General features: G+C 38.9%; 1 protein-coding gene across 1 annotated transcript; it reads right to left on the bottom strand.

Moving 5' to 3' along the window:
• Positions 1-568: 568 nt before the first annotated feature.
• atp1b1a (ATPase Na+/K+ transporting subunit beta 1a) lies at positions 569-7,308 on the bottom strand. Its single transcript, NM_001201151.1, is given in 6 exon segments — positions 569-929; positions 1,074-1,157; positions 1,290-1,474; positions 1,895-2,050; positions 3,784-3,912; positions 7,091-7,308. Coding segments are annotated over 6 exon segments (906 nt in total). The 5' UTR covers positions 7,185-7,308; the 3' UTR covers positions 569-671.
• Between the last annotated feature and the right edge of the window lie 11,678 nt (positions 7,309-18,986).

The raw sequence follows: 18,986 nt of genomic DNA, 5'->3' as shown, positions 1-18,986 counted from the left end.
GAAAGAAAGAAAAGATTCCATGCAGTGCAGTTATTTACTCACATACGGACCTGGGGGTATCAGCGCGTACCATGCCACTATTTTCATTTTTTTCTTTTTTATTGTACAAATACAAACACACACACAGCCATGTACAAGCTTGCTTATACACACACACACACACACACACACACACACACCTTGGACCACTAAACTGACTCACATAAGACAACAGAAATTATAACATGGCTTGGAAAGGACCACTGTATGCGACTACTGCACTGCACACTCCAAAAATATAGAGCGAGACCACACTAGGCAGAAATACTCAGGGACAGAAACACTGCTCGCTACATCAGTAGTGGAATCATAATTTACAGTAATGAATGAACATGTCCCATGGCTCAAGGAATATTCTCATTTACAGTAGAATAAATACTTTGCTATTGCTACTCTTCCTGTAATGTTTACATTCTAACCCTAGACATATGCAGAGAAAGCTAGTGTAAAGCACACAGATTAAGTGTAGGTCCCGTATGTTATGAAAGTTTGTTCAAGACTAGTCGTGGTTTGTTTGTTTTTTTTGTTGTTTTTTTTTTTTTAATTGAACTTTTATTTTTTTTCATTTTCATCTGTCTAAATTATTACGTTTTGAAATGGGCAGAGTAAAAGTGCTATTTTCATAGCTGTGGTCATGATTTGATCATGATTTTGAGGTCAAAACGTCCCTGATAACGGTCTTTATCGCTGTAATCAATGTTTTCTCCGTATACTTTGCACTCAACACGCAGCTCCTGGTTTATGCTAATGTTGGTGAACTGGATGCCCACAAGAGGCTGGAGGTAATGGGGGTGTAGCAGCTTGCCATAGTAAGGATAGTACTGCAGTGGGTATCCCTGGCCCAAGCCAAAGTACTTAACCTCTCTGAGTTTGTCAGCATCTTCTTCTTTCTGTAGTGCAGAGAAAAAACATTAGGCTGTTGTTCAACGTGCAAACTGTGTGTGTGTGTGTGTGTGTGTGTGTGTATTTATAATATGGTGGTATTTCTATTATGCAAATGATGTATAGTAAAATACATGCTAAATGGTCTGTACCTTGCTGCTGCAGTATACAGGAATCAAAAATTGTGGAATCTTCCCACCAGCAACCACAGGGAGCGAGGTATTGGTTTTAGGAGGCTAAAGAAGGAAAGAAGTCATATGCAATGGCAAATTCTCATGCAGGTATTATTAGATATTTATTCTGAATTTAAACCCAATGTGTAACAATGACTTGTACTTTTTCTATATTTTTGTGAGGTTAGAACTCACCCTGGGTCTGAAATTGACAATCCTGTTGAGCTTGACAATGAGGCAGGGCTTGCCAGCCTTAAAGCCAAAGCTGGTGTCCTCCAGGCCTGAGCAGTCTCCCAGCCAGGACCTCTTGAAGCGGCAGGCCTTTCTTACGCCTGTGTCACTCTCCAAGTCCCCACGTTCAATGTATTTTCCAGGAGCATCTAAACATGCAACACAACAAGACATGAATACCAAAGTAATCAGCATTAAGCATCAGCCACATGTCATCTTCCTTCATGTGTATACACCACTCCTCAAAATTTGATGCGTATGTGAAAACTACGCCTTTCAATTAAAGGTTCAACAACGATTCCACATATCGCTGTTAATTCCGTCTTGCCTTTGATATACACAAATAAATTTTGACCTTTTTACCAGTTTATTAACCAATCCATTGCTTTACTGACTGTGCACTATACAAAGCATCTACAGCTACGCAACTCCATACACGTAGTACATACTCTGTTGTGATATTCTGCTATGTAACAATGTGTTTCTCTACATTAGTTAGTTATTACATGGATATGTAAGTGTGTTCTGTGCAACGTATGCCCCAACTAACTGCTGAAAACCCAGCGTACCACCGCAGTCGTCATATTTCGAGTCGTCCACCTGCTTCTCGTCTTTGTATGGCTCCAGCAGTTCTTTCATGGCTTTTGTATAGTCCCTATAACTGTCTTCCTCACCCAAGATGTAGGAGATCTCAGATTTGTCGGAGCGTGGGGTGTGTGATAAACCTGAGGAGAGAAGAGGAGACAGAATGGACTTTTTGATCCAACACACATGCAGTTATGAAATGAAGACTGTGTTATGTCCTCATACGCACAAGCATCAAATATAGACACATCTGCTCTACTGCACACTTAATGCCAAATCCATTCATTGTCATGGTTAGCTATTCAGATGAAACTCCTGTTCTCAGCCTGGCAGTAATTTTCCACCCAGCTCGAGCACAAGGCCAAATTGGGGCGTGGTTATGAGCACAGTCAGCGAGGGGGGAATGAGTGGGAGGAACCCTTGTATCGCTCGGAAGGTCATGATTCCTGTTAATGCTCTTTGCATGGATGTGCATTCCTTGTTTCCATACTGAAACTCCACACTGACTTACTTTTAATGGCAACAAAATTGAAAAGAAAGAAATGGGGCATGTGTTTCTTTTCCTACATGCAAACTTGTAGAGACTCAGCCCCACAGTGCCTGAGCCAGGCCCCCCCTTGCTTCACCTCACGTGTTTCGCTCACACAATGGAAACTTTTAGCCCCTGAGAGGAGGGTGGGACTTCAGACCAGTGAGCGTGTCAACCACCTCCTTCCCTTATCATGGCTTCCAATCGTAGCGCGCTTTGCTGGGCTTCACTCGGCACCTACTCATGTTCCTTCTTTCACTGAACCTATCTGCACAGAGGCTGCTGCTCTTCAGGGGGAAATGGCACCAGCACACTGTTTAACACTGAATACAGCTAAATATATGCCAAGGCGACAGCACACACTGTGCAAACATTCATTGGCCAAAAAAACAGTGAATGGAGGCTGGCTGGGCAAATGCCTGGCAATAGAACAATAAGAAATCTAGCAATGCCTGAACATCCTCCAAGATTAGCAGGACAACTTCAAATACTGTCCAGCTATGCCGTTATTTTCTTTTACAACCAAATATCAGTTTCTTCCTTCATGTTTTAATTTCTATTTAGGTTACATAGGCTCTACAAAGCTTGATGCACGCTGAACCAGTTCACATATTTTAAGGATACACCTATCACGAACACAGAAACAAGAATACAGTTTAAATCTGAACCACCATTAGCCCTGCTATAAGAAGCGCGATCCTGACATGTGATGGTAGTCATCAAGCTGTGAAGAAAAGCAGCAGCGTTCCTCTTATAGCCGACACGTAAAGCCCCATCAAGCTGACTAGAGTGGGACAAAAGGCAGAATGGCCTTTTGAAAAGCTCTCTCTCCTTTCAGAAGGGGAAAGCTACAGCGAGGAGAAACATTACAAGGTTTCACTGCATGTATGTAACATAAAAATTTACTGATTATTAAAAATTATTGTCACTTCTGACTTGCATCACCATCATCATCAGTGCCACTTACCATACTCAGTTTCATCATAGCCGTGTCCTTGCAGCTGCATTATAACTCATTAGTTACCTGTTGATGTTTATAGATCTGCAAATTAGCTTTTTAACTAAAGTGCTACCAAGCAGACACCATTACCGTAAGTATATAATACCATTTAGTGCTAAGATAAATCTAGTTATTGTTGACAAACATCAACGTTGTGATAATACTCTTACAAAATTCAGCACTGTGGGTCGGTCACGAAAATGAGCTAATTACACGTAGTTCATCGTCTCACTGATGCAGTTTATACATTTTACATTTGACCTCAAATTACAAACTCTAATGTTGCTGTGTGGCACAAAACTCTCAAATTTGTTCACACTAGTGACAGTGTTCTGGTTAATTACCTGGGGGTGCAACTCTGTCCTGGTACGTGGGCTTGTAGTTGCTAAGGGTCATGAGCATCGCCTGGATGGTGCCAATGAAAATTCCAGCCAAGCAGCCATAGAAGATTACATAAAAGATGAAGATTTTAACTGCAAAAAAAAAATGAAGAGCAAATTAGTGATGGGGGTGAACATTGTAAAACTTGTAGTAGCATTTCTCATTAATACCATTACAGATGAGTGCGAGGAAGAAAGGTTATTGAAGAATGACTAATTTAGCATCTCCATATCCCATGAAGGCTAGGTGTGGACTAGATACCTTCTCCCAAAAAAGTCATTTTGTATTGACCGAGCTAAATTAACACTGTTACATTCTGGCTGATTGAAAGAACTGTCAGTACAATGACTTTCTAGACACAATATAACCATTCGCCGTCTGTTAGCGTGAGACAAATCAACTTTTTTACAACGTAATGCTTAATGCCATATTTAAAACAATGCATTTCATTAGCACAGTTACATAAAATAACTGAATTTCCTACAAAATGCTAAACTAAGCAAAATCAGCTGTGACGTGACTCTCGTGACCAGAGACTTCCTGATTTTCCATGTGGGGGGAAGTTCGTTTCCCACAGCGGCTATGTAAAACTGGTAAAAAACTGCAATAAGTCCAAACAGTTCAGAAATGTCTTACTCTGTTGTGAATGCCAGTGACGGAGAATAACAAAGCTTACGCACCACCACGCTTTCAAACGTCCGTCACGTTTCCTTCTCTGTGATTAAGAGCTGCATAAAGCGATGGCCCTAGGGTCCAGAAATGTCCGACAGGGTCTAAAAACGCCCTGTTCTCACCATCCCACCCACCCCCGTTAACAGGTTCAGCTGCTCGCCAAACACAGGGGCTTTATGCTGGTCGACCTTTCTGCTTCTCTGACCTGCTGTAATAAACAGTTTACAGATCTGCAGGAAACACCTTCACAGCCACATTGTTTCAAAGACAATACAATAAAATGCCAATCATGGTTTTATGTGAATCTTTCTATGAGTAAGACTAAGAAATATGAGGCCCTAAGTGTTGGCTTGCCCTCCTGGAAATTGAGATACGCCTCACATGAAGAGACATGAGGTTGTCCTGAAATTGAAATAGTCTAAATCTGACCATGCAAGCCGAAGAATAATGGTTAAATACGATCATGCTCACAGAATACACACACACATATCTATATCTATAACCATCTATATCTATCTATCTATCTATCTATCTATCTATATAAATATGTGTGTGTGTGTCTTGCATCATGTATCATGGACACACATGAATAGAAGCAGAGATTATAGGGCTCCATGAGGCAATGAACGTGTGGATAGGAAATGTCCAATTGTTTTAGAAGGTTTTAATCATTTTTTTTGTTTGTTTGTTTTACTCCAGCCTGAGATGATAGGAGTCCATGTGTCTGTCTCACTTCCTCTAAAGCTCCTCCTCCGTTTCACAACACAGCCGCGAACAAAATTGAAAAACATGTGGCGCATTTTCTGGACCTTTTCTTCTTCCTTTTCCCTTCTCTCTTTTAAATATAAAACCGACATCTCATAAGTATACCTTCACACCAGAAAGCTCAACTCAATTTTTTTTATTAAAAAAAGTCACAAATCAGTGAGGTTTAAACTACGGTCAGGTGTTGTTTGGTAAATAAGCCGACAGTTTAGCCGGTTAGCTCAGAGCTTTAGCAAACCACTCGATGTGACTTTTCATTCCTAGAGCTAACTGATACTGCTTCCAGTAGAGTTAATCCCAACAACAAACTACTTTTAAGTCTTAAATATGTTTCCATGCCGCGAAAGAAATATCGAAAGTACAAGACGAGGCGCTGAAATTCACACTGCTAGTCGAGTCCTACACGATGTTATCCGCTAAAGACTCACTCGCCACATGCCACCATTTTAGCGTCTAACGTTTTAATGAAAACACAGCGGGCGCCTTCCTTCTACACACCACCTGTTGAACGTAGACCAGGACACTACACACTACCGATGTACTGTAGTGGATATTCAACTGGTTTCCTTCATGATTTAATCCGGAATAAGTGAACTATGGGCCTTGAATGGAGAGCGAGCGAGAGATAGAGAGATAGAGAGAGAGAGAGAGAGTCCTACAGTCTCACTGCACTACACAACAGATAGACAGACATGAATGCTCACGGGTGATAAACTATCAACTCCGACTGCCTCCCAACCCAAAAATAAGACAAAATAAAGTTCACCAGTGAGGAATTAAAGGATGCACGCCGCTAACTGAAACAGGAAGAAGACATGAAGAGGTCCAGTGTGAGTTTGTTCTCACTGTGTGTCCGCCATAAAGAGTCGAGTGAATGAGCGGTTGAACACAGCAGGGCCTAAAATCACCTTGATTCACCTTGGGGGTGGGGTGGGGGTGTCGGGGGATGGACCTTTGTGCAATAAGGTTATAATTCTATTCATTTCCCTGGCTGAATACTATACCGAAACGTCACTGTAATTACACAGTAAGGACACAAAAACAGCCCTGACAGGAAACACAAAACCCGTTACTGTCCTCAAAATACCTCAGATCGTTTATTTATAATATCTCTGTACGCCTTCAGGATAACCGTATCATCATCCTCATCATCCTGCTAATTAATGTCCTTCACATCGACCTTTAATTTTATCATCAGAAACATATTAAACAAACTACTTGTCTATTCGGGTATCTGATTATAATAATAATAAAACAACAAACAAACAACGCTTTCCTGATTCAATGAACTATTAATTTCCTAGCCTATATTTGTAGTTACACAGCTTGTTTGTTCTTTTATTTTCAATAATTATTCAATAATAGTTACATTGACGTTTGAGCATGCACTGTGTTCGAATGTTCAACCGCCATTTCCTGAACTGCCAAACTATCTACAAGTGGTTTATATACGTGTTATATATTATATATTATACAGTCTGTGTATCACCTTCATATGTCTGTATAAATATTAACCAGTGTTGAACTTGTGTGTCGGTGTGCCATTGCAGCGTGAGGGCGGTATATTCATATATTCTCTCTCTCTCTTTTTTCCTCTGAAAATGAAAGTCACGACGCAGCGTGTTGAGGAAAGTCACAGGTGCTGTGACCTGTCTGTAGCCTTGACTATTTTTCCATTCATGTACTATCCTGAGACGGAGAGCTGAACATTTTAAACACTCACTCACTCACTCACTCACACACACACACACACTCACACACACACTTCACGGCCCGAGAGCAGCGCTCAGCTAACCGCCGTGGACTCTGAAGGAAAAAATGTCGAGCACTTACACCAACTGCCGCCGGTACGTCCTAAAAATTCCTTTTTTTCAGAATTCCACAGAAACGTCTTCCAACCTCCGTCGCCTTCCTTATTGGCGGGCATTCTCGGTTTGTTTTAGTTCCCTTTGTTTGACTTTATTTGGGGCTTCTTTATTTTGTCTTTCGTTCAGGTGCCTGACCGCCAGAGCTGTACTCCTTTCAGCTAGTTGTTCGGAAAGGACAGAGTCGTACCCGGCTCGTGGGCTTGGATCCGCCCCATATATCCTTTACGCTGCGTGGTCACGCCCACAAAAACATTCTAATAAGTCACCTTCAAAGTAGGAGGCCCGAAACTGGCCAATCACAGGCTGGCTTGTGTTTGCGTAACAAAATCGTGTTCGATTGTAGAACTTTACGTTGGTCGTCTGGGCGCGTGGACGTGGAGTCGTAACGCGCGTATATTGTAGTTTCAATGGCTTCGGATAAACACTAGAGAAACATATATATATATATATATATATATATATATATATATATATATATATATATATATATATATCGACCATACGTGTAGAAACGTTACACTCACGTTTAACAGAGAGTCGTTTCCTCTCCTTAACATTATAAATGACGTGTCATCATCATGTGTAGGTTTATTACACCAGAGTGCTATCGCAGCTTATGATTCTTTTACACTGACCAATATTGGATGAATGGCTTCCAGTGACTAAGGCACTGCTCCTGTAGTTACTAACATTTTAATACTGAATTTATTTATTATTCAGCAATGGATTTTACTTGCCCAGATGGCGCTGTAATGCAAAATGACAGTTCAAGGACTTTACAACACCCCATCCCATGTCATCCCGCAGCCTATATTAAAAAAATATATATTAATAATAATAATACAAATGTTGCTGTGTTTTGTGTGTTAATGGTATGTGGTGCTGTTGATCTACTCCTGCTGAGTCTGTCCCAGTGATGTCTGCTCTACTCAAGGTCAGTTGTGGGAGGAATCTATCACACACCTGGAAAGACGAGCCACTCACTTTACGCCAGCATGAACTATCCACACACACTCACACACTCATTTATACATGGAGGCACACACAATAAAATAGGCACAAAGGGCATAAAGGTCATGGTAATATGGACGTTTATCGGATATATGGCCATGCTGCATCTAATCACCAAAAGAGTGCAATAATTATATAAGGTGACCAAAATGAGTTAGTACTGTCTATTAGTTAGTGTATAACCCTTTTTTAAAAAAAATAAATAAATAAATAAAAATAAAAAAAATAAAGAAAGAAAGAAACCTTTTTTGGTTTTACACATGGTATGGCAATCAGTACACATCCTTCTCAGGGGCAGAAGTGTTCAAATAATTAATAAAGAAGGCGGAGGTTAAACCTGAATTTATGCTGTAAACTAATCAGCTACTCGGACTCTTGTTCTTGTAAAAGACGAGTGATTCCATAAAATATAGCACGTGTTATTATGATCATTGTGTATAGTACTATAATCTTTAACGTTTCAGCATGGTTTATTAATTTATTCCTTGATTGTTGAATACAAAATGTTATCAGGCATTATTATTATTATTATTATTATAATTGTTGTTGTTGTTGTTGTTGCTTACAGTGCATTACATTTTATGTTTGACAGCATTTGAATTTACTGATTATGCTGAAGACCGAAGATGTGGCTGTTGACTTTAGGACAATTTCATAAGCGTCTTTGCCAACTACTGGTAAAAGGTCACTGGCAAGCATGTATGAGTTGTGTTTTCATGTAAACACTGAGGTGTGGAAAAAGGTGAAAAAGGTCAAACAAGAGTGTTTGTTTTGTTAAATCTATATATGTATGTTCAGACGGGTGACAAATAAAAGGAAAAACTGGTGGCTCTGTTATGCCATGTGAAACATTTTTATCCTGATGGGTTCTTCTAGGTTGACATTGTTACCAGCTACAGGGCACAAGGGCTCACTGTATGGTCGGATATGGATGAACATGATGTACACCATATGCTATGGCCTTCACTCATTGGATCCCAAACCAGTTGAACACCTATGGGAGATTTTGGAGCGATCTTAGACAGTGCTCTCCACCACCATCTTCACAACACCAATTGAGGGGATATCTTTTTGGAAGAATTGTGTTCATCCCTACAGTACAGTATCAGAGTATTGGAAGAATGTACAGAGTACAACACCAAGGTGTATTGAAGTTGTTCTGATGACTCGTTGATGTGATTTTATTAAATTTAAGTTTTATTTTCTTTTTAACCATAGACCTTGTCTATGACGAATTAGCCCCAGTCAACAAGTTTGTGAGCCTCTTTCTGATCAAAACCCTGCACACACCAGAGATTGAGGGGCTGCTCGTGTAGGATGGATAAGATAAGAAGCCACAGGCTTTGTGTTTACATAGATCATGAGGTTGGCAAGTCCATTGGGAGGTCCTGCATGCCCTATCGGTTGAGGATTGTGAGCGTCATCCGACTGTCAGACCCCAGTTCATCAACAAAACCATATATGCCCAGAAGAACAGAAAGATGACATGTTCCTGGACAGGGTAATATGGACAAACAAACAAATAAAAAAACTGGCCTCAAATTCAAAATATCTTTCACAGAGAGAGTGAGAGTGTAGAGCATAGAGAGAGTGTCAGGCCTCTCATCACTTCAGCTATTTTTAGTGCTTTGCTCTTGCAGTAATTGTTGTCTCGTGTATTGGCCTCTCCTGTTCACTTTTATTATTTGGCACACAAGTGTACTCTGTTATCAAGGAGCTATATTTATAAATGTGCTTCCTCTACTCAATATAAACCAGCATTCACTGAAAAGAGTTATATCCTTCCATACGTAAATAATGTCATACTAATGTTATACTCTGTTGACATTCTGCAATCTCTCACAAATTAAAAAAAAAAAAAAAAAAAAGTTTAGGGAACCAATCAAAAATTAAATCGCAATGAAACGTGTGCATATTTTGTAGTAGGAAGTTCATTTATATGTTTTTAGCCTTTTCACATAAGTGTAATGTAAAGAGAAGAACCTCAGGTGTCATACACTTAACAACTGTTTTTATTTTTTATTAGTTTATGAAGATACTTGAAAAGTGATTCTAATATAAACTGGGGTACATTATGAAGACTCCACGGGGGTGTAGTTATATTAAAATAAACTCTGCCATGTAATTCCTGACTCTATTACAACATTAGATCATCTGAAGATTCCCACCAGCCGTACGCAATGGAATCTGGAACTGCATGTTGAGATGGCTCCAACCTGAACGCTGGCCAATGTTAACAGCCACAGTTAAAATCTCTTGGCATTAGCACTTGCTACATTGTAGCTCAGAGCTCATCTTTCATCAGTGTTTACACTTTCAAGCATCACTTTGTTCTTAAAAACACCCAGATACAAATCGTCAGAGATGAAGATGACTGGAAGAGATCATTTCCAAAATTGAATAATGTTGTCCGTAGAAGGCCGGAGTTGTAATAAGAACATTCTTGGCATGTATTTTATTTACATAAAGTTTAGATCCACTTTGTAATTCACGTCAATGAACCCCTCAACAACTCTATTATGTGTTGTGACTTGGACGTGTTCTTACTCTTTTGGAGTGTGGATTTTTACAGTTTCTGCTCAGGAGAAACAAACCACTCTTGCATTTACTTCATTAACTCCATCACAACACATCCTGATAACCAACAGAGACAACAGTTGTTGAAGGGATTTTTAAATCCAAGGTTACATTTTCCCTGAGAATGCTCTGTCCTAGTGTATAAATCCTAGTGTATACCAGTTGACAAATATGTCATTAAGTCATTAAATGTGTCAAGTGGCTACCAAGCACAATCAGAGTGAGTGCTAGACTTTTAACTAACCAACCTCAAACTGTATGAATTTGATGTTGCTCAAGCCTTTGCAGTGATGCTAATAAGGCATCTAGCTTCCAGATCCTAGCAGCAGGTTTCTGGGTTGTAGACGTGTACTGTTGGACACAGCACAGGCCATGGTTTACCCAGGGAGTAGACTTAGTTACAAAAGTTTTCTGTAGACTATATTATTCAATTAATACATACTATGATAACTATATTTTATTGAAATATAGGCTATTGAATTAAAGGTGAGCATTTTTTGGTGTTCATTATAAAGGACCTTGTTTGTTTGAGTTTAATGTGGTGGTACGAAACAGGACTTTGTTTGATAGAGTTGGTATGTATCCTCTGAAGTCTTTAACTGGATCCAGAGACTTTTGTGCTTGAGCTAAAGTCATAGAATGGACACTCAGTCAGGATAACAGTATGACTGTGGATTTTAAGATATGATGCATTTCAGTGCATCTAAATAAATGTAATGAAAATCTAAATAATTCACAATTTATGTATCTATGCACACTGCATATAAAAATGAAATATGTGCAAGCACCAACTCTTTTTTTTCATAACAACGAGCTCCCTTTGCTGTTTGAAATATTTGACACGTCTGACCATCTCTCTTGCTCCTCATGTTTCTCTGTGCTCTGGATGGAGCCGTGGATCTGCAGGGCACCTAGCTGCGGCCACAGCACTCGATACGCAATTAGAGAAGCGGCAGAGGGAAACACCAGGCTATCTGGCCCATTGCAGGCACTCCTGATGAGCAACAGAGCCTCGAGGGACGTGAAAGCCAGACAGGCAGTACTAGCATCCAGCACACACAATCAATACTTACACAATACCCACAACGTCACACAATTTTCCATACCATGTCATTCAACCGCATTGTGCAATATGAACTTGTACTGTATGTTTTCTACGGTATGTAGTACTCTCCTGAGCAACACCTGAACTGTGCGTTGGTTTGTGATACTCTCTGCGTGTTGCATGTGTGAGTCTGCTAATGAGGCTAATAAGATTTAGTCTGATGTTAATGAGATTTACCATAATGCCCGTGTCATGGGTCACAGTTTGCTTGACTTCTTTAATGCATTAGACATTAGGTCTTAATGGTATGGCTCGGGAAGTTGTTTTTTGTTTTTTACATAATAATGAAGGCACTTGAAAAATCAAATATGCAGTTTCAGTCTCTTCAATCAGAATTTGAATCAGGTATTCAAAAACAAATATGTGTGGAGATTAAATAAGAAGCAGGCCGTTCCACTTTGACAAATATTCCCATGCTCAGCTTCACAGGCCGCTTAGTGAAACACCAGGGATCCCAAAGTCAATATTATGTTTTGAGGAGTGTAAGCCATGTGATTGGTTATGACCCAAAAAAATGACCCACACCCCTCTAATTTTTAGGCTCTGTGATTGGTGTAAAGAGCAGGCTCTGCCTCTGTATTTGTTTAAGTGTGTGTCGGTTGAATCACTCAACCGTGTGAAATAGTATTGTGTGGGAGCTCACTGAAGGTCACTCTGACTGAGAATGTCATGAGATCATGGCAGTCAAGAAAAAAGTTTGAGTAAATCTATACAATTGAAAGCTTCGTTCATTACAGCATCCGAAGAACAAAGGAATGAAAAAGCACTAGTATTTCATTAAACGTAAGGTTGATTGGTATGGATATTAGTGCCTTGTGTCATTTAAAGATAAGCATTTGCTATTTTTTAACATGTTAAATTCAGTAGTCCTTAGACATTTAACAACTACAAATATCCCCTATACTGTTTATGCATTAGACATTTAAAAAAAAATAATCTGTTAAGTTATAAGACAACTGGCAGACATTTATCGTAGGGCAGTAAATGCTATATTGCTATTTATAGAGTGAAAAGAGTGTGATTTCAAATGCACTAATTGTTCACTGTATAAGGTTATAACTAAAAGGCTGGAAATTTGATTAGCTTTTACTCACATAATAATAGAGAAAAGTGCTTGAGAGAGTGAGATAAAAGGTGATGTATTAATGTCATACAAAACTCTTGGGTACGACCACTTTCACTCCATCTTCTCATGTCATCTTTTTTACCTTTTCCTATTATCTACCTGTCAGCAAGGTTTACTGTGGTGTATCACTGCATCCATATTTTTCCAAAAAAAAACTTTGATGCTTTGCAATAATGAGCCAGATGTCTAGAAGCAAAGTGGGCTGTTTTTTTAGTGTCTGACATTTGGCTTATCATTTTAAATCCATTTAAAGGTATTATCTATTAAATACCACATGTCTAGGGGACAGATAGAGCCTTTTGTCTATATGTTAGCATTACAACCTGCACACAATGTAACGAATTAAATGTAGCATTTGGACATAAGATTGAAAGCACTGATGAAGTGAATAACAGTGATTATCTTGTTACAGTGGCACCTGTCAGGGGGTGGGATATATTAGGCAGCAAATGAACAGTCAGTTCTTTGAAGTTGATGTGTTGGGAGCAGGAAAAATGGGCAAGTGTAAGGATCTGAGCGACTTTGACAAGGACCAAATTGTGATGACTAGACGACTGGGTTAGAGCATCTCTAAAACAGCAGGTCTTGTGGGGTGTTCCCAGACTGTAGTGGGTAGTTAGTACCTATACTAATACTAAAAGTGGTCCAAGGAAGGACAACTGGTGAAGCAGTTGTCTGTCTGGCTGGCTGTCTGGCTGTGGGGCAGGAATACACACTGGATGAGACAAAAGTCCATCTCACACGTACCCACACATTCACACCTACGGTGAATTTAGAATAGCCACTCCACCCACGAGTATGTTTTTGGGAGCTGGGTTGAACCTGGAGAACCCAGAGAAATGTGATTTTTTTAAATCTTTTTTTTCCCAGCCGTTAACTTACCTCATTTTACAGACATATAAAAGTCTGAGTAATCTTCAGAATCATAATACTTTAAAGCAGTGGTCACCAATCACATTCCAGGAGATCTACCTTCCTGAAGACTTCAGTTCCAACAATAAAGGTGCTCACCTGACCTTCTAATCATTGCCTTAAGAAGTTCTTGATCAGCTAAAACAAGTGTGTTAGATTTTGATTGGAGATGTAACCTGCAGGAAGTTAGAGTTCAAGGAAGAGAGTTTGTGACCACGGCTTTAAAGAATGCTGAAATACTTGTTTTTTCCCCCCGTTTAGATTCAAGGTATGATTTTGTGTACAAGCAGAGTCTGTGCCATTTGTTCAAAGACCAATGACTGGATCACAATCAGAAGCTTGACAGAGATCATTAACACTGTATTCCTTTATTCATCAAGAGTTTTAATCCAGTGAATTGGGTAAATAAAAGCTTTTTAGTGAATAAACAATGCACACTTATAATAGGAATGACTTTGGACAATATTCTCAAGCTTTTATATTTGTATCTATCTGGCTAACTATGTAAGAGTCCTATCTGTTAACTAGCTAACAAGTTGAGTTGAGGATGGTGCATTTGGGCCATGGGGATGAGGACAGAGGTGAAGAAAATTGTGCCATGCTGCTTTTACTCCACCAGGGGAAACCCTGCTATCTTGTCTTCCTGCATGTGTGCTACTTATGCAAACATCAAGCAATGAATGTTAACCACAAATGCACACGTGTACCCAAAGGGAAAAGCCCACATAGAAAAGTCACATCTGCATGGCCATGAACAGCCATGTTCAAATGTTGCTTTGATGAAGAAAATGTCATGAAAAATATATAAATAAATAAATAAATTAAAAAATCAGTATTAACTAATTAGTTAGTGAAGTTTCTGTTTTATGGCTCTAGTTGATTTGGTGTTTTGAAATAATGGATGCAGCTGAGAGGAAGTTGTGATTTAGACTGAGGCTAAAGTTACCAAGTGTCATCTGTTCATTGGCTTAGAGCTTGTTTACTCCTCCATCTGCTATGCAGATGAATTAACTGAACATTAATGCTAAATCATGTGCATTGCGTGCTGAGTACTTGGGATTCAGTTGTTCCATTTATTTGGAAACAATTGATTTTACAGTGATAAAATATTATTCATATTAGGAAAAGCATTAGACCTCCACACACACACACACACACCCACACACACACACACACACACACACATATTCACACATATGGGCAGTTCACCCAATCCACCTACAGATGTGGGAGCTGTGAGGAAAGCAGAGCCACTGTGCTGAGGGTGTATAGAATGTTGCTTGTTTGAAGTTTGGCAAATAGCCAAAAAAAAGGCCCCTTAAGATGACTATAATAATTTTTAAGTTTTCAAGGGAAATAATTGTGAGGCTCACTCTGCATTTATTTGGCAACTTTCAGTTCTAGATATGATCTGACAGACACAACATTTGAGTAATGATCTGCCCCACGAACAGTAATCCAGTAAATCACATTATAATGCAGTGCAGCTACTTGTGAAGTGAGAATGCTAATTTCTGATGATAGGGACTTTTGGCTCATTTGTCTGTTCTAAAAAAACAATTTAGACATCCTTGGACACTTACTCCATTCTTTTGGAGCAGAGATTTGGATTTAATGTAATTCAATTAGGATTTAATAGTGGCACAGACCATGTTGATATGGCTGTGCCCAGCAGCTATCAATGCTAATAAGATTTTGGCGCAATGCTATCTCCCTATTCTCACTAAAAGAATGGACACTGGGTAATTGTGAGACTGAAACCGGGAACCTTTAGTCTGGGTTCAGACTGAAGGGACTTGTCTAAAATAGATGCTAAAATGCAAAGAAAGGGTTTTTAAGAGTCCTGAAGGAAACATTGACATAACAAACCATTAATGGCCCATTGAGTTTGTACACAGTCCCTCACCCCCATGCTCATTAGCATCAACTGTGAACACACAGCACTGTTTGCTATTTAAGAAAGTGGACATTGGCAAATAACTTATATATACTTCTACATGAAATAGTGAACTGGGTTACGATAAGCATTTAAGTACTGTCCTGCATGAATGCTGTAGAAAAAAGTTGTTGTTAATGAGCTCTGCATTTAAAGTAGGCATACATTATATTATTATTCTCATCAGCATCTACTGACCCTGCAGTTCATAGCCATAAATGAAATAAAACAAGACTGTGCATGCTGTTATATTAAAATTATCATTGAACGAGTGGTATGATGAGTTAACCCCCTAAAGTGGGTTATTTTCCAGTAGTTGAATATTTTCCAATTTGCCAATGATTAACATTGTTTAATTTATTAATGAATGCCATACTTCTTGATCAGTTCATTTAATGCTGTGGTATGTTTATGAGACAACTTATTTCTTGTTATCACTTACATTAAAGCAGCTATAAACAGTCGTTCCCTCATCACCTTTCTTTTTTTTCCTCTTTTTTTGAAGTTAGTAAGACAAAACAAAACACAGTTTGTCATGTTACCAAGAAACTGGAAAATAAAAAATCTCTGTCTTGAAGACTTTCCTGTGGAGGAAAACTTACTGACTGTTACAAAGTGTTGACACCTGAGTCATCTATCATAAATGCTAAATAAAAGTCTGCTTACAGACAACATCATCATATCAACAATTATTTTGGTTAAATAACAAGGTTATTTATATTATATCAGTTTATTATCAGGCTTAGATTATGTGGAGCATTTGCCGGACAAGTCCCTGTGTAAGTTGTTACTATAGAGATGATAACATATTAGAAGTGTATTAACCTAATTACAGCTGGCACTACTGTCAGACCCGCTGTTATAGAAAATGAACTTTCTGACAAATGAGAATCATGTATTCAACATCTCTGTGGGATAAATTGTTATGAGAGAATGGTCCACATAAAAATGACCCGTGCTTGATGTTGAACTCTGTTCGTGCTTAAATTTTCTGTTTGGTATTAGTGTTCCTCTCTGCTCCTTCTAAACTGAGCCTAATTTCAGAAATGGATAATAAAGAGGAAATCTGTGAGTTAGTTTTGTGTGTGCTTCTCAGCTTTGCAGAACAGGTCATATGTCTCAAGCCAAAACATAATGGATGATAGTAAAATATTTCTTTAAAAAAAAAAAAAAGTAATTTAAAGGAAAAAAAGGAATCCCTGCAAATCTGCAGTGACTGTCATCGAAGGTAAGATATCACTCCACTGCTGTGTACTTTGAGTGCCCTGTATTGTATGATATAAGCTAGTGACCAAAACAAAATGCTGCCCCAGCTAAAGATGCTTTTTACAGAACGATTAATCTAAATATACAGTTTGCTCTAAACTGCTCCATTTTGAACTGTATGGAATTTCACGACACATGACTTACTGTGCCTTGCCTATTCTTAGATGTGTCCTGTTTATTTTTAGTCTTTCTGATTGCAGTAAATTTCCAATTAGATCAAAGTATCCCAACACCCGTCTACCACATAAAACATTCCTTTCAGTACATCACATTAGATAAAATATAAGCTGTGTTTAGACTGCCCACTACAGTATTAATGGTATCTCAAAATAATACTCAGTGTAGCCTAATAATGTGATCTCTCTTCATTAAGCTCTGTAATAGTATTAGATATGCCTGTTTTGTCACTATAACCTATAGCCATTATGTATTCTCTGTATGTTCCCATTTATATACAATATAATTTATATTTGGCAATCTACAATTGGCAAGGCCGATTCTTTGGTTTTAGCTGTAGACTGAAGACATTTGCGTTTGAGATCAAATGAAGGATATGAGATGGTAGATCAGAATTTTAGCTTTTATGTTCTGATATTTACATCTAGACATCTAGACTTTAGGGGTGGCTGTGGCTCAGGTGGTAGAGCAGGTTATCCACCACTTGCATGGTTGCTGTCCTTGGAAAAGATCAGAATTTTTGCTGAACCCCAAGTTGCTACCAGTCGCACTTAGCATGGCAGCTCTGCTGTCATTAGTGTGTGAATGGATGAATGAGAAGCAGTGTAAAGCGCATTGTAGAACCGCTAAGGTTCTACATGTACATCTGAGGTGTTATACCTTGTGTTAAAAAAACTTAGAACATGGCATATTTGGTGGTGAGCAAAAGTATTGGAACAGAAATGTCTTAAGGTAATAGTGGCAATTAAAGTAAATAAGTAAATTTAAGTAAATAACACTCTATATTTGGTTGCATATCATTTGCATGGTCAGTGGCCCACTGTTGAATTCTTCTTTTGTGATGCTTTTCCAGGCTTGCATCGTAGTTGTTGTTGTTTTTTGGGTTTCTCTTGTCAGTCTCATCTTCAGGAGGTGAAATGCATGCTCAATTAACTTTATTTCTGGTTAATGACTTGGCCAGTCTAAAACCTTCCACTTTTTTTCCTCCTGATGAAGTCCTTCCCCTGATGAAGTTATGTTGGCAGCACGTTTTAGGTCATTCTCTCTCTCTCTCTCTCTCTCTCTCTCTCTCTCTCTCTCTCTCTCTCTCTCTCTCTCTCTCATGGCCTATCATGGGCACAGTCTCACCCAATCTGGACAGCTGAAGATTAGGGGGGGGCGGGGGATCACCTGGTCTTTTTACAGTCTTCAATTGTCCAGTTGTAACTAGCCACTCTGGCACCAACATCCATGCCATCCATCCATACTATCCATCCAAAGTCACAGAGATCACACCTTTTCTTCATTCTGATATTTGATGTGAACATTAACTGAAGCTCTTGACCTGTATCTGTATGATATTTTTTGCACTGCGCTGCTGCCGCATGATTGGCTGATTAGATAACTGCATGAATGTGCATTTGTACAGGTGTTCCTAATAAAGTGGACAGTGAGATACAGTAGGGTTTTTTTTATTTTTTATTTTTTTTATTACCATTTTAAGTTGACAAGGAAAAAAAAAGTCATTGACATTTTAACCATTTATCTTTAAGACCATGGGCAATTATAATACAGGCCCTGAAATGCTTTTGTCCACTTGAGTGTGATTACATAATCTGACAACCTCACACTGTATAATGGAAGATGAATCACCTTCAGATGTGAATTAAAGAACAACCTTCCCACTTGCTTCACTCATTGCAGATGTTCAAATTCTCCTTTAATTTTCCTTTAACCAAAGTCTGCTATTCATTATATTACAGATACAAGAT

This window comes from Ictalurus punctatus, chromosome 11 (assembly GCF_001660625.3).
Source record: "Ictalurus punctatus breed USDA103 chromosome 11, Coco_2.0, whole genome shotgun sequence".
NCBI lineage: Eukaryota > Metazoa > Chordata > Actinopteri > Siluriformes > Ictaluridae > Ictalurus > Ictalurus punctatus.
This window is presented reverse-complemented; position numbering and strand designations above follow the sequence as displayed.